Source organism: Garra rufa, chromosome 2 (assembly GCF_049309525.1).
Source record: "Garra rufa chromosome 2, GarRuf1.0, whole genome shotgun sequence".
Taxonomy (NCBI): domain Eukaryota; kingdom Metazoa; phylum Chordata; class Actinopteri; order Cypriniformes; family Cyprinidae; genus Garra; species Garra rufa.
In genome coordinates, this window is record NC_133362.1 from 10,948,160 (window position 1) to 10,967,640 (window position 19,481).

General features: G+C 32.8%; 1 protein-coding gene across 1 annotated transcript in view; it reads left to right on the plus strand.

The window, feature by feature from the left end:
* The window catches only part of marchf5 (membrane-associated ring finger (C3HC4) 5), a 31,410-nt gene extending 14,631 nt beyond the window's left edge, over positions 1–16,779 (plus strand). Inside the window, exons 2-6 of the mRNA XM_073833715.1 lie at positions 2,095–2,297; positions 9,937–10,067; positions 10,147–10,330; positions 13,225–13,391; positions 13,478–16,779. Coding sequence (XP_073689816.1) covers positions 2,095–2,297; positions 9,937–10,067; positions 10,147–10,330; positions 13,225–13,391; positions 13,478–13,594 — 802 coding nt within the window. The 3' untranslated portion in view covers positions 13,595–16,779. The remainder of the gene's footprint in view (positions 1–2,094; positions 2,298–9,936; positions 10,068–10,146; positions 10,331–13,224; positions 13,392–13,477) is intronic.
* Positions 16,780–19,481: the final 2,702 nt, after the last annotated feature.

The following is a 19,481-nucleotide window of genomic DNA, read 5'->3' on the forward strand; positions in this document are numbered from 1 at the left end:
GTATTGAAAGTGGGGATGTATGGATATAACGGTATTACGGGTATTTAAACTTCTTGTTTTAACAAAAAAGGTCTTTAAAGTTGTGTTTTGGGCCATTATTAAAAAATGTAAAACTTTTAAACGTCTTCATTTGTCTTTTTTTTTTAAATATCACAATAAATATCATATCGTGGACTTCACATCAAGATATTATCGTATTGTGAGATTTTGATATTGTTACATGCCTAATCAAAAGGTATCTTTGTACACTCTTAAAAATAAAGGTGCTTTAAAAGGTTCTTCACAGCAATGCCATCGAAGAACCATTTTGGGTTCCACAAAGAACCATTCAGTCAAAGGTTCTTACCTTTTCATAATCTGAAGAACCTTCTTTTGTCATAAAGAACCCTTTGTGAAACAGAAAGGTTCTTCAGATGTTAAAAGGCTCTTTATGGAACCATTTAGACAAAAAAGGTTCTTCTATAGCATCTGAAGCACCTTTATTTTTAAGAGTGTACCTTAAACTGAGATATGATTTAAATTGAGATAAGCTCATGTTTTAAAGATGGTGAAAAGGTGCATACAAGCACAAATCTCTTGTTTCTTGTTTGCATCTGTGATTGTCATCTAATGGTCATGAGATGATTACAGGCGGTTCTTGATGAGGAGCACATGACTGATTTCGGTCACCCGAGCAGCTCTTCATCCCTCATGTTTTATTCAGAAACAGGCAGAATGGAAAATCTCACAAAGGAACCTGAGAGAACGGCCGAGTCTCTATCCCTCGTCCAGAAACACTGAGAGATTTGCCATGGATTATTTACAGGATCATCATTAGACATTGTCGATGAGATGCTGGCCAACTAATTAAACAATATATTGTCTTCTATAAATAAATTATCTTCAATTTTGAGCTTTTCTCAGCAAACTTGCTAACATGCAATTCCGCCTTCAGTTACTTTGAGTGTTTTAAATACAAAGGCTAAGGGAGTGACAGCCATTTTGACATCTTTCTGAGTAATTCATTGGCATATTATGTAATTAATTCGCTAAAACCCCAGTAAGTAAAACGATTTTGTTTTTAAATGATCTCAATTTGTCAGCTTTTCTCAGCAAAAATGCTGATTAAAGGAACACTCCACTTTTTTTGGAAATAGGCTCATTCTCCAACTCCCCTCGAGTTAATAAATTGATTTTTACCGTTTTGAAATCCATTCAGCCGTTCTCCTGTTCTGGCGATATCACTTTTAGCATAGCTTAGCATAGATCATTGAATCCTATTAGACCAATAGCATCGCGTTCAAAAATGACCAACGAGTTTCCATATTTGTTGTATTTAAAACTTGACTCTTCTGTAGTTATATCGTGTACTAAGACCGGTGGAAATGTGAGTTTCTAGGCTGATAAGATTAGGAACTACACTTCCATTCCGGCGTAATAGTCAAGGAAGTTTGCTGCCGTAATATGGCCGAAGCAGGAGCAGTAATACCACGCAGAACATGTGCAAATGCTAAACTAGCTGGGAACTCATTTCTGATAATACTCCGCCTGCTTCGGCCATATTACGGCAGCAAACTTCCTTGACTATTACGCCGGAATGGAAGTGTAGTTCCTAATCTTATCAGCCTAGAAAATTGAAGCTTTGCATTTCCGCCGGATTTCAAAACGGTGAAAATCAACTTATTAACTCGGGGGGAGTTGGAGAATGAGCCTATTTCCAAAAAAAGTGGAGTGTTCCTTTAAGCATGTAATTTGAGTAATTGGCATATTATGTAATTAGTTTACTAAGAACTTAGTATATAAAACCAGTTTATCTTGAATATGTCAGAAAAAAATGACAGTGGGATTAAAATAACATGTTTTTTTTGATGATCTTGTTTCATTTGTGCTTAGTCACTGACCCATATTACTCTGCTGTTGCCTCTCTTTCTTTTTTTGCAGACTGTCCCTTGATATAATTTAAGAGTTGAAGTATAAAAATAACTCCTGGAGCCTTGAACTTTACACAGTTACATGACAAACTTTTTCTTCACCTTTATGTTGTTAAACTTTGCCCTGAATTAAACACAGATCTGTGTGCTGATGCGTTTCTATGTTTTTGTGTGTGCTTTGCAGGAGTTGTTGGGTGTGTTTTGCCACGGATGAGGATGACCGTACGGCGGAGTGGGTGCGGCCGTGCCGCTGCCGTGGTTCGACTAAATGGGTTCATCAGTCGTGTCTTCAGCGCTGGGTTGATGAGAAACAGAGGGGCAATAGCACCGCACGCGTCGCCTGCCCACAATGCAATGCTGAATACCTCATTGTGTTCCCTAAGCTTGGTATGACAACTCTTAAATGTTGACTGTCAGTTTACATCCTCAAAAATTTGTGTTCTATCCGTGTTTAATATACGGAGTCAGCTATACGCCCATTATTTGGTTGATTTTCCACAACAACAACAAAAAAAAAGTTTTTGAAAAAAGCCACTTTTGTTCACCAACGCTGCCTTTTTTGTGAACAGAATATGGCAAAAGCAGTTGATATCGCAAAATATTTTTCTCTTTTCTACATGAATATATTTTAAAATGTAAATTATTCCTGTGATGCCAATCTGATTTTTCAGCATCATTACTCCAGTTTTCAGTGTCACATGATCCTTCAGAAATCATTGTGATATTTGCTTCTCAAGAAACATTTCTTATTATTATCACTGTTGAAAACCGTTAAGCTGCTTAATATTTTGGTGAAAATTTTGGATTTGATGAATAGAAAGTTCTAAAAAAAAAAAAAACATTCATTTCAAACAGATATTTGATATTTACATTTTTTTTAATATAATGTATTTACTGTCAACTACTGAATAGTTTAATGCATCCTTTCTTAAAACTATTATTATTTAAAAAAAATATTATAGTCTTTGGTTTGAAAGTTCAATTTTTTTTGGAGGTTTACACTACCAGTCAAAAGTTTTTGAACAGTAAGATTTTTAATGTTTTTTTTTTTTAAGAAGTCTCTTCTTCTCATCAAGCCTGCATTTATTTGATCTAAAGTACAGTGAAATTTTGAAATATTTTTACTATTTAAAATAACTGTTTTCTGTTTGAATATATTTCAAAATGTAATTTATTCCTGTGATCAAAGCTGATTTTTTAGCGTCATTACTCCAGTCACATGATCCTTCAGAAATCATTCTAATATTCTGATTTGCTGCTCAAAAAATATTTATTATTATAATGTTGAAAACAGCCGAGTAGATTTTTTTTCAGGTTTCTTTGATGAACAAAAAGTTCAGAAGAACAGTACTTTTCTGAAATAGGAATCTTTTGTAACAACAAAATACTTTCGAGCAATTTAAAGCATCCTTGCCAAATAAAAGTATGTATTTATATAATTTCTTTCCTGAAAACAAAAATTATACTAACTCCCAAGCTTTTGAATGGTATAGTGTATAATGTTACAAAGGCGTTTTATTTCAGATAAAGGCTGATCTTTGGATCTTCCTATTAATTAAGAATCCTCAACTGTTTTAAATATTGATAATAATAAAAATAAAAATGTTTTTGAACAGCAAAGCAGCATATTAGAATGATTTCTGAAGGATTATGTGACACTGAAGACTGGAGTAATGATGCAGAAAAACTATCTTTGAAATCACTGGAATAAACTACATTTTATAATATATTTAAATAGAAAGCAGTTATTTTAAATAGTAAAAATATTTCACAATATTACTGCTTTTTGTGTATTTTGTGTCAAATAAATGCAGGCTAGGTGAACAGAACAGAAAAAATCTTACTGTTCAAAAACTTTTGACTGGTTAAAATTAAAATATCTGTCATATTTTGTAAGATACTAGATCATGGAACTAATTTAATGGTAAATTAATGTCTAAACTAAAAATGAAAACATTCAAGCTATCGCCCTGCCTTTGCTGGGAATATAATAAAGAGTTCACGTTCACATACCACACATGACAAGCGAAATTCTGGACATTTGTGACATACTTTCACTTTCAGACTTTATCAGCCTTCATCAGATGTCACAGCAGTAGTTCTGCATAGCTGCGCTTGTTTATTTAGTGTTTTGTACTTAGTAGGTCAATCCAGATTCCAGAGCAATCCCCCTTTTGATATCGCCGATGAGGATTTGCTTGTGATTCCGGTAATCCGCTGCTCATGAAAACGAAATGTCATTTTTCATCCTCTTGTGTTTCATCTCTTATGTAAATTGATCAGGTTCGAGAGTATAACAGCATTAGTTTCTCTTCACGCTGTGCTAATAATCTTCCTCCGACTGCATCTCCTGAGGGCCAGTCTGTCGTCCTCTCTCGCTCTCTGTCTTTCCACAGCGATGGGTTTATTCTGGGATACGGTTGTCAGGGTGACCATGACCAGCTGTGAAATTGCACCAATCACGCTCGCCGTTCAACTTTTGAAACTGTAGGAACGAGAGCTAGGCAGACGGACGCAGTGAAAGAGACGAATGGCACGGCTCATGAATATTAGAATTATTTCTGTAGGATCATGTGACACTGAAGACTGGAGTAATGATGCTGAAAATTCAGCTTTGACGTCACAGGAATAAATTACATTTTAAATTATATTCATATAGAAAACATTATTCCCTTCAGTTGTTTTTTAGGTCTTAAATGTACCTGCAGAACCCCTGAATATACCCTCAGTAGATAGAAATGTGCAAAACTAGGTGAAGTTCATGCAGAGATCTTTAAAGGAGATGTTGACACAAGATTTTGCTGATTTGACTGAAGGAAGTTACTGGCAGAAGGAAGAGAGAGATAACCCAGATGAAAATCCTGATGGGTCACATTCAGTTGTTTGATTTCAGCAGCCCGTGGATGAGGACGTCCTTTTACATCAGACAGTTGTGCGTCCACATATTACCATATAATATGCAGTGGAGTGCTTCACAAACACTCCCATTTACTGCATAGGACACACTGTGTTCCTGTTCGAGGCTCTGTTTGCTGGGCTTTACGTAGGTTTTAACAATGAGTGATGTCTTAGTGGATGCAGTACTCTATTAAACCCATCTGGAGTTGTTTAATGCATAAAGCCTTCAGAGTTTCAAGTGATTTAGACTTCAATTTAATTTCTGTTTCTGATTAATTCAGCCAGAAATTGAAGAATCTTAGATTAACCTTATTGCCACACATTTAGACACATGCATCTGTCCTGCTTTACTTAATGATAGACTCTGTCTACTGTGTACACTACCAATCAAAAGTATGTGATCTGTAAGATTTTAATGTATTTAAAGAAGTCTCTTTTGCTCACCAAGGCTGCATTTATTTGATCAAAAATACAGTAAAAACTGTAATATTGTGAAATATTATGACAGTTTAAAAATAATGGTTTTCTATTTGAATATATTTTAAAATACAATTTATTCCTGTGGTGGCAAGGCTGAATTTTCATCAGCCATTACTGTAGTTTTCAGTGTCACATGAAATGTGATTTTTTTTTTTTTACAAAGATTGTTGCAGTGCATTATGGACTTGTCTTGTCTATGGATACATGTAGTGATTCCTTGAAATTTGGCCAAAATGATTATATCAATTTTAAATTATATTAAAATAAAAAACATGAAGCCTACCTTTATGACTTTTTACTTTTTTTTTTTTTTTTTGGGGTTTTACATTTTTATACAAAAAAAGTATATCAAATATATTTAAATATAAAGATTTTCCCGTTGGAATTTGGCCAGAAATATTATATTAAAAAATGAAGCCTAGCTTTATTATTATTATTTCAGATATTTTTCTTTAAAAAAGCCTAGTGTTATGACTTGCGTCTATTTTTTAATGTTATATTTTGATAAAATAAATAAATAAAAATAAAATACACACACACAGTGAAAAGTTTTTTTTAGTAGTATCTTCAAAGCCAGCATTAATTTGATCCAAAGTACAGCAAAAACAGTTTGAAATATTTTTACTATTTGAATATATTTTAAAATGTAAAATTATTCCTGTGATTTCAACGCTGAATTTTTAGCGTCATTACTCCAGTCACACGATCCAGAAATCATTCTAATATTCTGATTTACTGCTCAAAAAGCATATTTTATTATTATTAGAAGTAGAATTAGAGTAGAATTGTTTCAGGTTTCTTTGATGAATAGAAAGTTCGGAAGAACAGCATTTATCTGAAATAGAAATCTTTTGTAACATTAAAAATGTCTTCATCATCAATCAATTTAAAGCATCCTTGCTAAATAAAAGTATTAATTTCTAATATTTTTCAAAAAAATTAAAATAATAATGACTCCAAGATAAATGCTGATCTTTGGATCTTTCTATTCATCAAAGAATCCTGAAGAAATGTACTCAACTGTTTGAAATATTGATAATAATATTAAAAAGAAAATGTATCTGGAGCATGTTTTAAGGGTTATGTGACACTGAAGACTAGAGTAATGATACTGAAAATTCAGCTTTGATCACAGAAATAAATTACATTTTAAAATATGTTCAAATAGAAATCAGTTATTTTAAATAGTAAAAATATTTCACAATATTACTGCTTTTGCTGTATTTTGGATCAAATAAAAGCAGGCTCGGTGAGCAGAAGAGAATTCTTAGTGTTCAAAAACTTTTGACAGGTTGTGTATGCAGTGATTCCATAGAATTTGTCTTAAATAATTATATTCTAATCTCAGACGGCAGCATAATTTAGCAGTAGTGTATTTTAAGCAGGCTGCCTTAATGCTCCCTAGGTAGGCAGCTGACTATGGTTTGAAATTTAGTTGGTCTTTAGATATGGGCATGTGAAATGGCACACAGATCTCCCACTTTGCTCAGAAAAGCCATTACATAACTGTGAAGGTGAAAAGACCATCTGTATTTTTCCAATATACTACTCCTGATTAACTTTCAAGATGGTCTTCAGACCAGTGCAGCTTGAAGAGATGACATCACAATCAAGTTGTTTTATGCAGCCTGGCATCGCAGAGGGTTTGTAGGGAACAGAAAGTCCTTGTTCCACAGCAGTTCTTTGGCAGAGCAGTGAAGCCGGTGTAAAACGAGGAAGAATAGACTGCAGCTGTATTCCTGCTAAGTGGAGTTTATTTTTAATGATCTGAATAATGGAATCTGTGGCCGGCAGCAGAAATGCCTGAGCGGTTCCTGTTGCCAGTAGCCATTAGGGTGATGTTGCAGCGCTAGAGAGAACGTGAACCAGATTCCAGCGCTGTCATCAGAATATTCCATATTAATATTCTCGAGAGGGGTCAGTGATCCCAGCACACACACACACACACACACACACACACACACACACACATATACACATGCCTGAAGAGTGTCCGCTCTGCATCTGAGAGCTGAATTAATGTGTGTAGAAGGTTATTTTACACATAGGAACTTAGTTAGGGATCAGTAAGATTTTAAGTCTCTTATGTTCATCCAGACTGCATTTATTTGATCACAAATACAGAAAAAAATTGTAATATTGTGAAAATTATTGAAATTTAAAATACCATTTTCTATTTTAATGTACTTTAAAATAGAATTTATTCCTCTGATGCAAAGCTGAGTTTTCAGCAACATTACTCCAGTCTTCGGTGTCACTTATTATTGAAATTTAAAATATCCATTTACTATTTTAATGTACTTTAAAATAGAATTTATTCCTGTTATACAAAGCTGAGTTTACAGGATCATTACTCCAGTCTTCAGTGTCACTTATTATTGAAATTTACAATACCCATTTTAATGTACTTTAAAATATAAGTTATTGCTCTGATGCAAAGCTGGTTTTCAGCATCATTACTCCAGTCTTCAGTGTCACTTATTATTGACATTTAAAATATCCATTTACTATTTTAATGTAATTTAAAATAGAATTTATTCCTGTGATGCAAAGCTGAGTTTTCAGCTACATTACTCCAGTCTTCAGTGTCACTTATTATTGACATTTAAAATATCAATTTACTATTTTAATGTACTTTAAAATAGAATGTATTCCTCTGATGCAAAGCTGAGTTTTCAGCGACATTACTCCAGTCTTCAGTGTCACTTATTATTGACATTTAAAATATCAATTTACTATTTTAATGTACTTTAAAATAGAATGTATTCCTCTGATGCAAAGCTGAGTTTACAGCATCATTACTCCAGTCTTCAGTGTCACATGATCCTTCAGAAATCATTGTAATATGCTGATTTATTATCAATGTTGGAAACAGTTATGCTGCTTTATTTATTTTTTTGGAACCTGTGATACTTTTTTCAGGATTTTTTTTGATGAATAAAAAGTTAAAATGAACAGTATTTATTCAAAATAGAAATATTTTCTAACAATATAAGTCTTTACTATCACTTTGTATCAATTTAACACATCCTTGCTTAATAAAATTATTATAAATTCTTATAAATTATGTCTTTTTTTAAAAAAAGAAAGAAAGAAAAAAACATTCACTGACCCAAAAGTTTTGAACAGTAGTGTATATTGTTACAAAATATTTCTATTTTATATAAATGCTGTTCTTTTTAACTTTTTGATCATCAAAGAGTCCTGAAAAAAGTATCACAGGTTATAAAAAAAATAAAAAGCATCACAATTGTTTCCAACATTGATAATAAATTAGCATATTAGAATTCTAAATTAGATTTCTAAAGTATGTGACAATAAGACTGGAGTAATGATGCTGAAAATTCAGCTTTTCATCACAGAAATAAATTATATTAAAATAGAAAAACAGTATTTTAAATTACTATAATATATTCATAATATTACTGTTTTTGGTTGGTTTTTCAGTAATGACAGTTCACTTCTTTTCTCAGGACTCTAAATAAAATTAAATTTTGCACTGAAACAATTAAGCCAATTATACAATCATAAAAATCAAATTAAAAAAGGTAATTTTGTTGTAAATTTTGCAGTTGTTTAATTTAAAATACGTTAAGTATATAAATAAGTATTTTTTTAAATGTTTATTTATATATACTTTAAATGTATTTCTTTTATTTTCTTTCATGTGAAATCTGAAACAGATTTTGTTAAACTCCTGCATCACAGGAATAAATTACATTTTAAAATATATTCAAATGGGAAGCAATTACTTTTAAATCATAATAATTTTTATTTTATTTAAATATTTAAATAAAAACATATTTAAAAATTTAAATATATGTTTATATATTATTTAAATGTATTTCTTTAGATTTTTCAGGTGAAATTTGAAATGTTCTTGACAGATTTTATGTTAAACTGCATCACAGGAATAATTTACATATTCAGATATAAAGCAGTTATTTTAAATCATAATAAAATTTCACAACATTACAATTTTTACAGTATTTTTGATCAATATAGTCAATTTTTATGTTTAGTAGTTGATAAAGCTGCAATTCAGTGTACAGTAATGGATTAAAATGCTCTATGTATGATCTATTTGGAAACCGAAAATTAAAATGAAGTCGATTCACTAGAGAATGAAGGAAATAAGTGTGAAAATAACCTCTTGAGTCTTTAGAGAGTCGTCCTAGACATCTCCTGCAGTGGAGGGTATTTATAGGTTGAGAGGAAAGCAGGTTGTCGTCAGTAAATATTACATGATTTCCATTTCAAGTGTTTCCTCGTTCCTCTTTAGGACTGTGTGCTTTGCAGTGGTCATTTATTTCAGAGTCATTTAGGATTTAGTCATCACTGGTCATGCATGGAACAATAAAGCGTTTATCACTCCCATTAACCTTGTGGTGTGTCATCATGGTAATAGTGAATTCATCCAGAATGATCTGCAGTAGCTTGTGCTCTGTGTTGACAGACAATTTCCCATTTGAATAAATAAATCTAAATCGTCAGAAGAGCATTTGAAGGCCTGTTGATTCCCAACACAATGTTTCCACATCATAATATCATCTTCTGCCCCCTGCTGGAGAGGCAGGAATTCACCTCTCTTTAATTTCTGGATTCATCACTCTCTTGTATGTTAAAGTCGGTGTGTTTTTGTGCGCAGGGCCGGTGGTGTATGTGCTGGATCTGGCAGACAGGTTGATCTCTAAGGCCTGTCCATTTGCTGCTGCAGGTATCATGGTGGGGTCCATTTACTGGACGGCCGTCACATACGGGGCCGTGACAGTCATGCAGGTGAGACGTCACTCACAGATGAAATGATGATTTCACAAGCATTATTTGATTCTTAAGAATCTGTCTTTCTGTCTCTCAGGTTGTGGGTCATAAGGAAGGTCTGGATGTGATGGAACGGGCCGATCCTCTCTTCTTGTTGATTGGCCTGCCTACCATCCCAGTTATGCTAATTCTAGGGAAGATGATTCGCTGGGAGGATTATGTGCTCCGCCTCTGGAGGAAATACTCCAATAAGCTTCAGATCCTTAACAGCATCTTTCCAGGTCAGTGGTGAAGGAACTGAAAAATATTGATTCTTGCCAAAGCTTAATTTTTTTGGACCGGAAATACTGTCAAAATTGTAATATTGTGAAATATTATTGGCTTTTAAAATAACTGCTTCCTATTTGAATATATTTTAAAAATGTAATTTATTCCTGTGATGCGAAGCTGAATTTTCAGCATTATTACTCCAGTCTTCAGTGTCACATGATCCTTCAGAAATCATACTAATATGCTGATTTGTTATTATTATTATGAGAGAGAAAGAGACAACTAAGTAGAATAAATAAATATTTAACAACAACAACAACAAAAAACTACATAAGAAATAATAAGAATATATCAGTTGGATATATCAGTTTCATAAATACTACTTCACCACATTCACAAATTTCATCTTTGTCTATATTATGTTTTATATTCATTTTGGACATTTTGATATTCATACATATCAACATTTAAACATTTTATTTGTATTTTTTAGGTGTTATTCTTTAATTATTGTGTGTATTATTTTATATATAATTTAATGTAAAAAAAAAAAAATCTGGTCTAATATTTTAAATATTATAGCTATAGATGTTAGACATTTGTGTCTATTATGTAATTATATATAATATATATATATATATATATATATATATATATATATATATATATATATATATATATAAAAAATTATCATAATGTAAATGATATAAAAACATTTTTGCAAATAAAATGTAAATTAACACATCTTTTGAGTAAATATTGTGTAAAATAGGTAAGACATTTTCTAATGTCTGTTCTTAATATATATATATATATATTCTTACTTGCTAAATTTATTTTAATATAAAAAATAGATAATGTAAAATGTATTTATTGCAAATAAAATTTAATTTAACACCTATTTTACACAATATTGACTCAAAATTATAGACATTTCTTAATATAGCTGTTCTTAATAAATAAATAAATAAATATATATACACACACACACACACACACACACACACATACATGCATACATATATTCTTAAGTGCAAAGGTAATTTTAATAAAATAATATAATATAAAATGTATTTATTGCAAATAAAATGTAATTTAATTTAATACCTATTTTACACAATATTTATTCAAAAGATGTTATAGACATTTCCTAATATATCTGTTCTTAATACATCTTACTTGCAAAATTAATTTTAATAATAATATAAAATGTACTTATTGCAAATAAAATGTAAAGTAATTTAACTAGTGGTGGGCCGTTATCGGCGTTAACGTGCTGCGTTAACGTGAAACTCTTATCGCGCGATAAAAAAAATATCGCCGTTAATCTATTCTCAAATTTGGGTTGGGAGCTGGGTCTAAACTACGCAAGCTATGATGACTTTCACCTTGATAGTTTAACGCGGATGTATACCGAAGACTATAGAATATGGTCGCGCGTTTAAGTCTCCTCCGCCAAAACACAGACGGGATCGAGTCCTTCATTCATAAAAACCGAATCTACTATAGCGCGAAATGCCACGTAAATTCGTCGTTTTTTGGATTCATAAATCAAATGTTGGTCAGTCACTTAATTCAAATCGTGATATGGACTAGTGTATGTGAAAACTGAAATGCAAAAAGACCGTTTTAATATGAATCCGATATCTTCCGTTTGCCTAGCTGTATATATGCGTTGCGGAGACGAGCTTTTACTACACGCATACTGAAACACACGTGACGCTCCCGGTAATTTTTGGCATTTTCATCTCACATGAACAGATAAACTCAATCTCCCAAACTGCTGTGAGTGTCACTTTTACCGTTTCATTTGAGAAAACAAGCATCATATCATACTGTATGACACAGAAACTTCACGGCAACCTGTCAAAATAAAAGTACGGTGTAACATGTAATGGGCTGGGTAGGTGTCGACGTTAAAAAAAAACACAATCTAATAGGTAGAAAAATAATTTCATTGTTAGTTAGTTAGTAAACACAAGTACATCTAATTGATGTACATCTAATTCAAATTAGCCATTTTAATCTAGATTAATCTAGATTAATTCCAAGATTTAATCTAGATTAATCTAGATTAAAAAAATTAATCTATGCCCACCCCTAAATTTAACACATATTTTGCACAAGATGTTATAGACATTTCCTAATCTATCTGATCTTAATACATATTTTCTTACTTGCAAAATTAATTTTAATAATAATATAAATAATATAAAATTTATTTATTGCAAATGAAATGTAAATTAATTTAACACAATATTTACCCACAAGATGTTATAGACATTTCCTAATATATCTGTTCTTAATACATCTTACTTGCAAAATTAATTTTAATAATAATAGAAATAATATAAAATGTACTTATTGCAAATAAAATGTAAAGTAATTTAACACATTTTTTACACAAGATGTTATAGACATTTCCTAATCTATCTGTTCTTAATACATATTTTCTTACTTGCAAAATTAATTTTAATAATAATAAAAATAATATAAAATGTATTTATTGCAAATAAAATGTAAATTATTTAACACAATATTTACTCATAAGATGTTATAGACATTTCCTGATATATCTTGTTCTTAATGCATATTTTCTCACTTGCATAATTAATTTTAATAATATAAAAAAATATAAATAATATAAAATGTACTTATTGCAAATAAAATGTTAATTAATTGAACACCTATTTTACAGATTTAGGCCTACTCAAAATTCAGTATGTGAAACCAGTTTATTATCCTTCTACAAAGCTGTCAAGGATAGTAAACAAAAGGGACACATTTGGAAAGCTAAATTGCCTGATTGTCTGTTTTCACTACTTTTATTGTTAACTACAAGCTTTGTAAAATTATCACCAAAAATGTTTATAAATCGTATTCTCTCTCACTCTGTCACGAGCAGGTATCGGCTGCCCAGTGCCGAGGATCCCGGCAGAGGCCAGTCCGCTGGCAGATCACGTCTCAGCCACACGCATCCTGTGCGGTGCCCTCGTGTTCCCCACCATCGCCACCATTGTGGGTAAACTGATGTTCAGCAGCGTCAACTCCAATCTTCAGAGGACCATTCTGGTAGGAAAATATGATGGAAAACTATTTCAGTGATTTCTACACACATATCCTCAAACTGATGGCATTTCTCTTTCTCTCCGTCTCAGGGTGGCATTGCATTTGTGGCTATCAAAGGGGCGTTTAAGGTATATTTCAAGCAGCAGCAGTATCTCCGACAAGCCCATCGCAAGATCCTCAATTTCCCTGAGGTGGATGAGGCCTGAGCTCATCATCAAACCATCCACAAAGTTATGATTTCACGCAGCTTTGAGAGACACTACCGCGCCACACTACCGGACATTTTCACAGACGCTGGATTTTGGTTTTCTCTACCTTGTGAATGTGACTATTGCGTTTGGAGTTTGAACAGTGATTCAGCTTTGTTTCAGTCGATATAAGCAGACCTGGGAGTTGTGCGTTACTCATTTTATGGGCAGTTTGACATTTTAAGAAAGAGACTGAGGAGAAATAAACACTGAAAGAAGGTTTTATATTAATAAGTGGTTGTTTTATATTGAATTCGAAATGTTCAGGTGAATCATCTTTAAAGCATCCTTAACATGCGAAAGACGATGTGCCGTTTCACATGAAGCACTTTTCCCCCTCATTAACAATTAGAGAATGCAATATTAAATACGAAAGGCAAAGTAAATATCTAAAGCAGTTACTTTCTTGTAATAATCTAGTAGTAGTTATCGGATGAATTTCACAAAGAAATGTCGCCATTTTCTGTTATATTTCACCCCAAAATCAAAAGAAATAAATTGTTTTGCATACAAAACAGGCAAGTGAGTCTGGACACAATGATTTTGTTTCAATTTGAATTAAATTTAGTACATATCATATACTATGATACATTCACATTGCCTTCACATTCACAAATCCTAAAAATAAGTGTTTTAATACAAAATTATTTTTTGCTGCCTGATTACTTTAATGGGTTTGCAACCCTAGCAGAATTACAAAAACGAAGCTTATTTTCATACAGTACTTCAGTGGTATGAGATGACTGGATTCTTTCAATTGATTTCCTATTGAACTGTCACAAACTGAATTGCAGATGTCAAACTATTTAAAATATAGTGAATTAAGCTACAAACTCGACCGTAACGCACAATATTTCCGTCTAACATGCATTTTGAGGTACAGTTCTTCATTTTATTGGAGTGTTGTCACTATAGCAGTTACCTCACCTGAATATGTTTGTAGATTTGTGTTCTTTAGAATGAAAATATGGATATTTAATTTGTAAACATCCAACTTTTTTGTCTTATTTCAGTTAATGTGATAAAACTAGCGAGCTAAGCCAGTAGTAGTACTGACAACGTCGTGTAAACATAGCTGAAGACGCGAAAGCGGAGGAACCGATTCAATTGAGTGAGTCATTTACGTTGGAACCGCTCCGATTGATTCAAACTTCAATCATTCAGTTCAAGCGATTCACTAGCAAATAAACCTCAAAAGAGCTTTTCATTCTACATTGAATCACTCCGAATCACCATTGCGTCGCAAAATGATTCAGTGTTTCGAAGCGCTCCAATAGAATCGTGAATCGCGATTCATTTGATTCAGATTGGAACGTCGAAATGGGTCCGTGAATCATTGCAAGTATTGTTTTTTGTATGAAAACGAGATTTTTTTTTTGCATTCACATTGTAAAAATCTTTAAAATAAACACTTTTAAAAATACAAAATCAATTTGTACGGTCGATTAAGCACTTTTTTTTTAACAAAATCATGTTTTCCTACCTGCCTGCCTGGTTATTTTAATGGTTTTGCAACCTTAGCAGAACTAAGTTACAAAAACAACGCGTATTTTCACACAAATTAAATTTAAAACTGACCTCAGTGAATTGCAGTGGTCAAACTATTTAAAATATAGTGATTTAAGCAACAAAGTCGATCAGATTGCACAATGTTTCCATCTAACATGCATTCTGAGGTAAAGTTCGTCGTTTTAATGGAGTGTTGTCACTAGTTATAAGTAAAGCGGTTACCTCACCTGAATGTGTTCATAGATTTGTGTTGAATATTATCTTTGGATTGGAAATATATTTTATTTGTAAACACCAGCCTTTTTTTGGCTTAATTCAGTTAATATCATAAAACTAGCCAGCTAAGCCAGTATTAGCACTGACAGTGTCGTGTAAACATGGCTGAAGACGCCAAAAGCGGAGGAACCGATTCAATTGAGTGAATCATTTACGTTGGAACCGCTCCGATTGATTCAAACGTGACTTCGATCATTTAGTTACAGTGATTCACTAGGAAAAAACAAATTAAAGGAGCTTTTCATTTTCGATTGAATCACTCTGAATCACCATTGAATGATACACTGTTTTGAAGCGCTCCAATCGGATCGTGAATCGCGATTCATTTGATTCAGATCGGAACTTCGGAGTTGGTTCACGAATCATTTCGCGAAATGAATCACTAAGCAATATTTAATGCAAAATCAATTTTTAACTGCTGTTTTTTGGGTTGAAATATGCTGTGAAATTCATCGTGCTGCCTGCCTTCACATAATTGAAGTGATCAACCACTCATGTATAACTTTCATCTTTGTAATGTTGATGTCTGAGTTTCAGGGAGTCACTTTTCTAGAGTCAGTTTGTTAAGGACCCTGTAGAAAACAAAAATCCAGTGTTTGGTCCTTAATCAATTACTCTTTTAAAACATCATGCTATCTGATGCATCATAACTGCTGTTAATAAACCTGTTTCATCATATATTCCCAGACATACATAGTTTTGTGTAGAACAGTGAACTTTAAGAGTATTCGTGGCTATTTCATTACACCATACAGTAGCCTATGTGTCTTAAAGGTTACATGGTTCAGATCTGGTAAACATGCCAAAAAAAAAATTTCTGAATGATTGTGTTTGATTATTTCTTATTAATGTAGTGCATCTGTTTTATTTTCAGCCATCAGCAACTGTGAAGTTTCTGAGTATAGTATGAATGAAGTTGGCTGAAAACAGTATAAATACAATACATGGCAGTACACTACTTTGGGTAGCTGTTTTATTTTAAGAGTTTGTGCAATTAAGGTTTTGTCCATAGTGTACAGCTACTTGATGATAGGCATAACTCTGAAAGAACATGCTTAATGGTGATGTAGTTGCTAAAAAGTAGGCTAGTTTATTAAAACCAACTGCAAGAATAGCAGTAGCAGACAAGTTTTTCTGTTGCCTAAATACTATTTGAAATTCTCACCTTCTTTTCATCACCTAATTGTCCTGTATAACATCAGTGGGGTATGTATAATGTCTCCTGTTGTACAGATGAAGCATAATGCCAAATACAGAACACGTATGATGTATAAATGGATGCGTTGTACAGATACAGCTTCTGAATTTATAGTTTCCTGGTTGATTTCTGTAAATAAATGTATTTTTCCAATGCCTGACTGTGTGTGCTGAGCAGTTTGAGTTTTTAACTTGGACTAAAATCCATGAGGATTTTAAATACGTTTCTTAGCTTTGAGATAAATTATGTGATTTGTAAAATGAGTATAATTTTTGCGTTACTAATGGTACAAATGGATTGCAATTGTGTTGCTGCTCTCAGTACAGAACTTGTTATCAGTATCTTTAAGGCAACAATATGTGTAAACAAGTTAACGGGAGTAGGAACCCTTTCAGGATTTAAGGTGTGTGAGATCATTGAAATATTAAACAAATTTTACTGTCTATACTAGGCATTCTACTTCTCTTTAAATGATTTTGATTAAAAAAAGTATTAAAATATAAATTTCCATGTTTAATATTTAGTCCAAAAATGTGTAAATACAAAACCCATTTGTCCCTCCTACATTAAAATGTATTACCATAAATAAACCTAAAAAGTATGACTGTTACAATGCTTACAATGAACATCAGAGATTATGTTAATGGCTTTGCAACCTGGTTATTATAGTTAAAATTATGCAGTTTCTGTGCTTTCTAACAACCACTGCAAATGCCACTTCAACACTTATTACACCCTTGTAAGTATTCTTATAATTAGGCCTACACTATCTTTCTATTTTTGCTGAGGCTTGACAGTAAAGAGCTCATTTATGTGGCAAAAACTTGAGTTTAGTTTACCTGTCGAGAATAAACTCTTTCAAGTTCAGGTACTCCTTCCTCCAACTTGTCAAAAACAAACCACATTTACCCTTGTTTTAAAATGATGTTTTTGACTTCGCGTATTCTGGCAAGTCTTCTAATACTGACTTGTACTTGTTTTTAGGAATGTGAATTTCTTTTCCAGTGTAACGCATCCGCAAATTATTTTGATTCAGATCGGGACTCTGGAGCACGGATCGTGAATCATTTGATTTACAACGAAACTTCGGAGTATGGATCGTGAATCGTGTGGTTTAGATGGGAACTTCAAAGCGCAGATTGCAAATCATTCGATTTTTTGATTTAGATCAGCACTCTGGAGCACAAATCATTTGATTCAGATCTGGGCATTAAAGCGCAGATTGCAAATCATTTGTTTTGATCGGAACTTCGGAGCGTGGATCACAAATCATTTGTTTTGGATCGGAACGTTGGAGCGTGAATCATTTGTATTAGAACAGAAATCAATTTATTTAGCTCGGGTCTTCGGAATGGGTTTCCGAATCATTTGATTTAGATCGGAATTTCATGGCATCACTAATCAGTTTTAAATCGCAACTTTAGAATGTGGACCGCAAATCATTTGATTCAGATTGGGACATTAAAGCGCACATCGCAAATCATATGATTAAGATCCGAACTTTGGAGCATGGATCACAAATAATTTGTTTTAGAATGTAACTTCGGAGCACAGATCACCAATCATTTGATTCAGATCAGGACATCAGAGCACGGATCACGAATCATTAGTTTTGGATCTGAACTTCGGAGCTTGAATCATTTGTTTTAGAACAGAACTTCGGAGCATAGATTGCAAATCATTTGTTTTGGATCGGAACTTCGGAGCACAGGTCGCGAATCATTAGTTTTGGATCTGAACTTCGGAGCGTGAATCATTTGTTTTAGAACAGAACTTCGGAGCATAGATTGCAAATCATTTGTTTTGGATCGGAACTTCGGAGCACAGGTCGCGAATCATTAGTTTTGAATTGGAATTTCAGAGCGCAGATCGCGAATCATTTGATTCAGATTGGGACATCGGAGCACGGATCAAGAATCATTTGTTTTGGATCGGAACTTAATCACAGATCACGAATCATTTGATTCAGATCGAGACATCGGAGTGTGGATCGCAAATCCATTTGTTTAGCTCGGGACTTCGGAATGGGTTTCCGAATCATTTGATTTAGATCGGAATTCCATGCATCACTAATCAGTTTTGAATCGGAACTTTAGAATGCGGAATTGCAAATCATTGGATTCAGATCCGAACTTGAGCGTGGATCAAGAATCATTTGTTTTGGATCAAGAATCATTTGTTTTTAGAATGGAACTTGAGCATAGATCGCAAATCATTTGTTGTGGATCGGAACTTTAGAGTGCAGATCGCAAATCATTTGATTCAGATTGGGACATCAGAGCATGGATCATGAGTCAAATCATTGGATTACAAATCATTTGTTAAGATTGGGACACTGAAGCGTAGATCGTGAATAATTTGTTTTGGATCGGAACTTTAGAATGCGGAATTGCAAATCATTGGATTCAGATCCGAACTTGAGCGTGGATTGCGAATCATTTGATTCAGAACAGGACATGATTATTTACATCTGAACTTAAACAAATTGGCGAATCATTTCGCGAATATAATGATTTGCGAACGACACTTCAAAAAGGTACCGATCTGAAGTTATGGTTTGCAAATAATTTTTCAGATCGGAACTCCAGAGCAGGATTAAATATTTTAATTCAGACCAGGACTTGAGTGTGGATCGTGAATCATTTGATTCAGATCAGAACTCGAATCATTCTGATCATGTTTTCTAATTTTTTTTTTAATTAAAGAGTAATTAAAAATAAGTACACAAAAACAAATCCTTTAAGAAAATTAACCATGGTTTTATTACAGCTAATAAAAGTGTAATAACCATGTTTTGCTTTTTTTTTTTTTTTTTTTTAATAAATGACGACAAAAACCATGGTTAAAATATGGGTAGCGTAG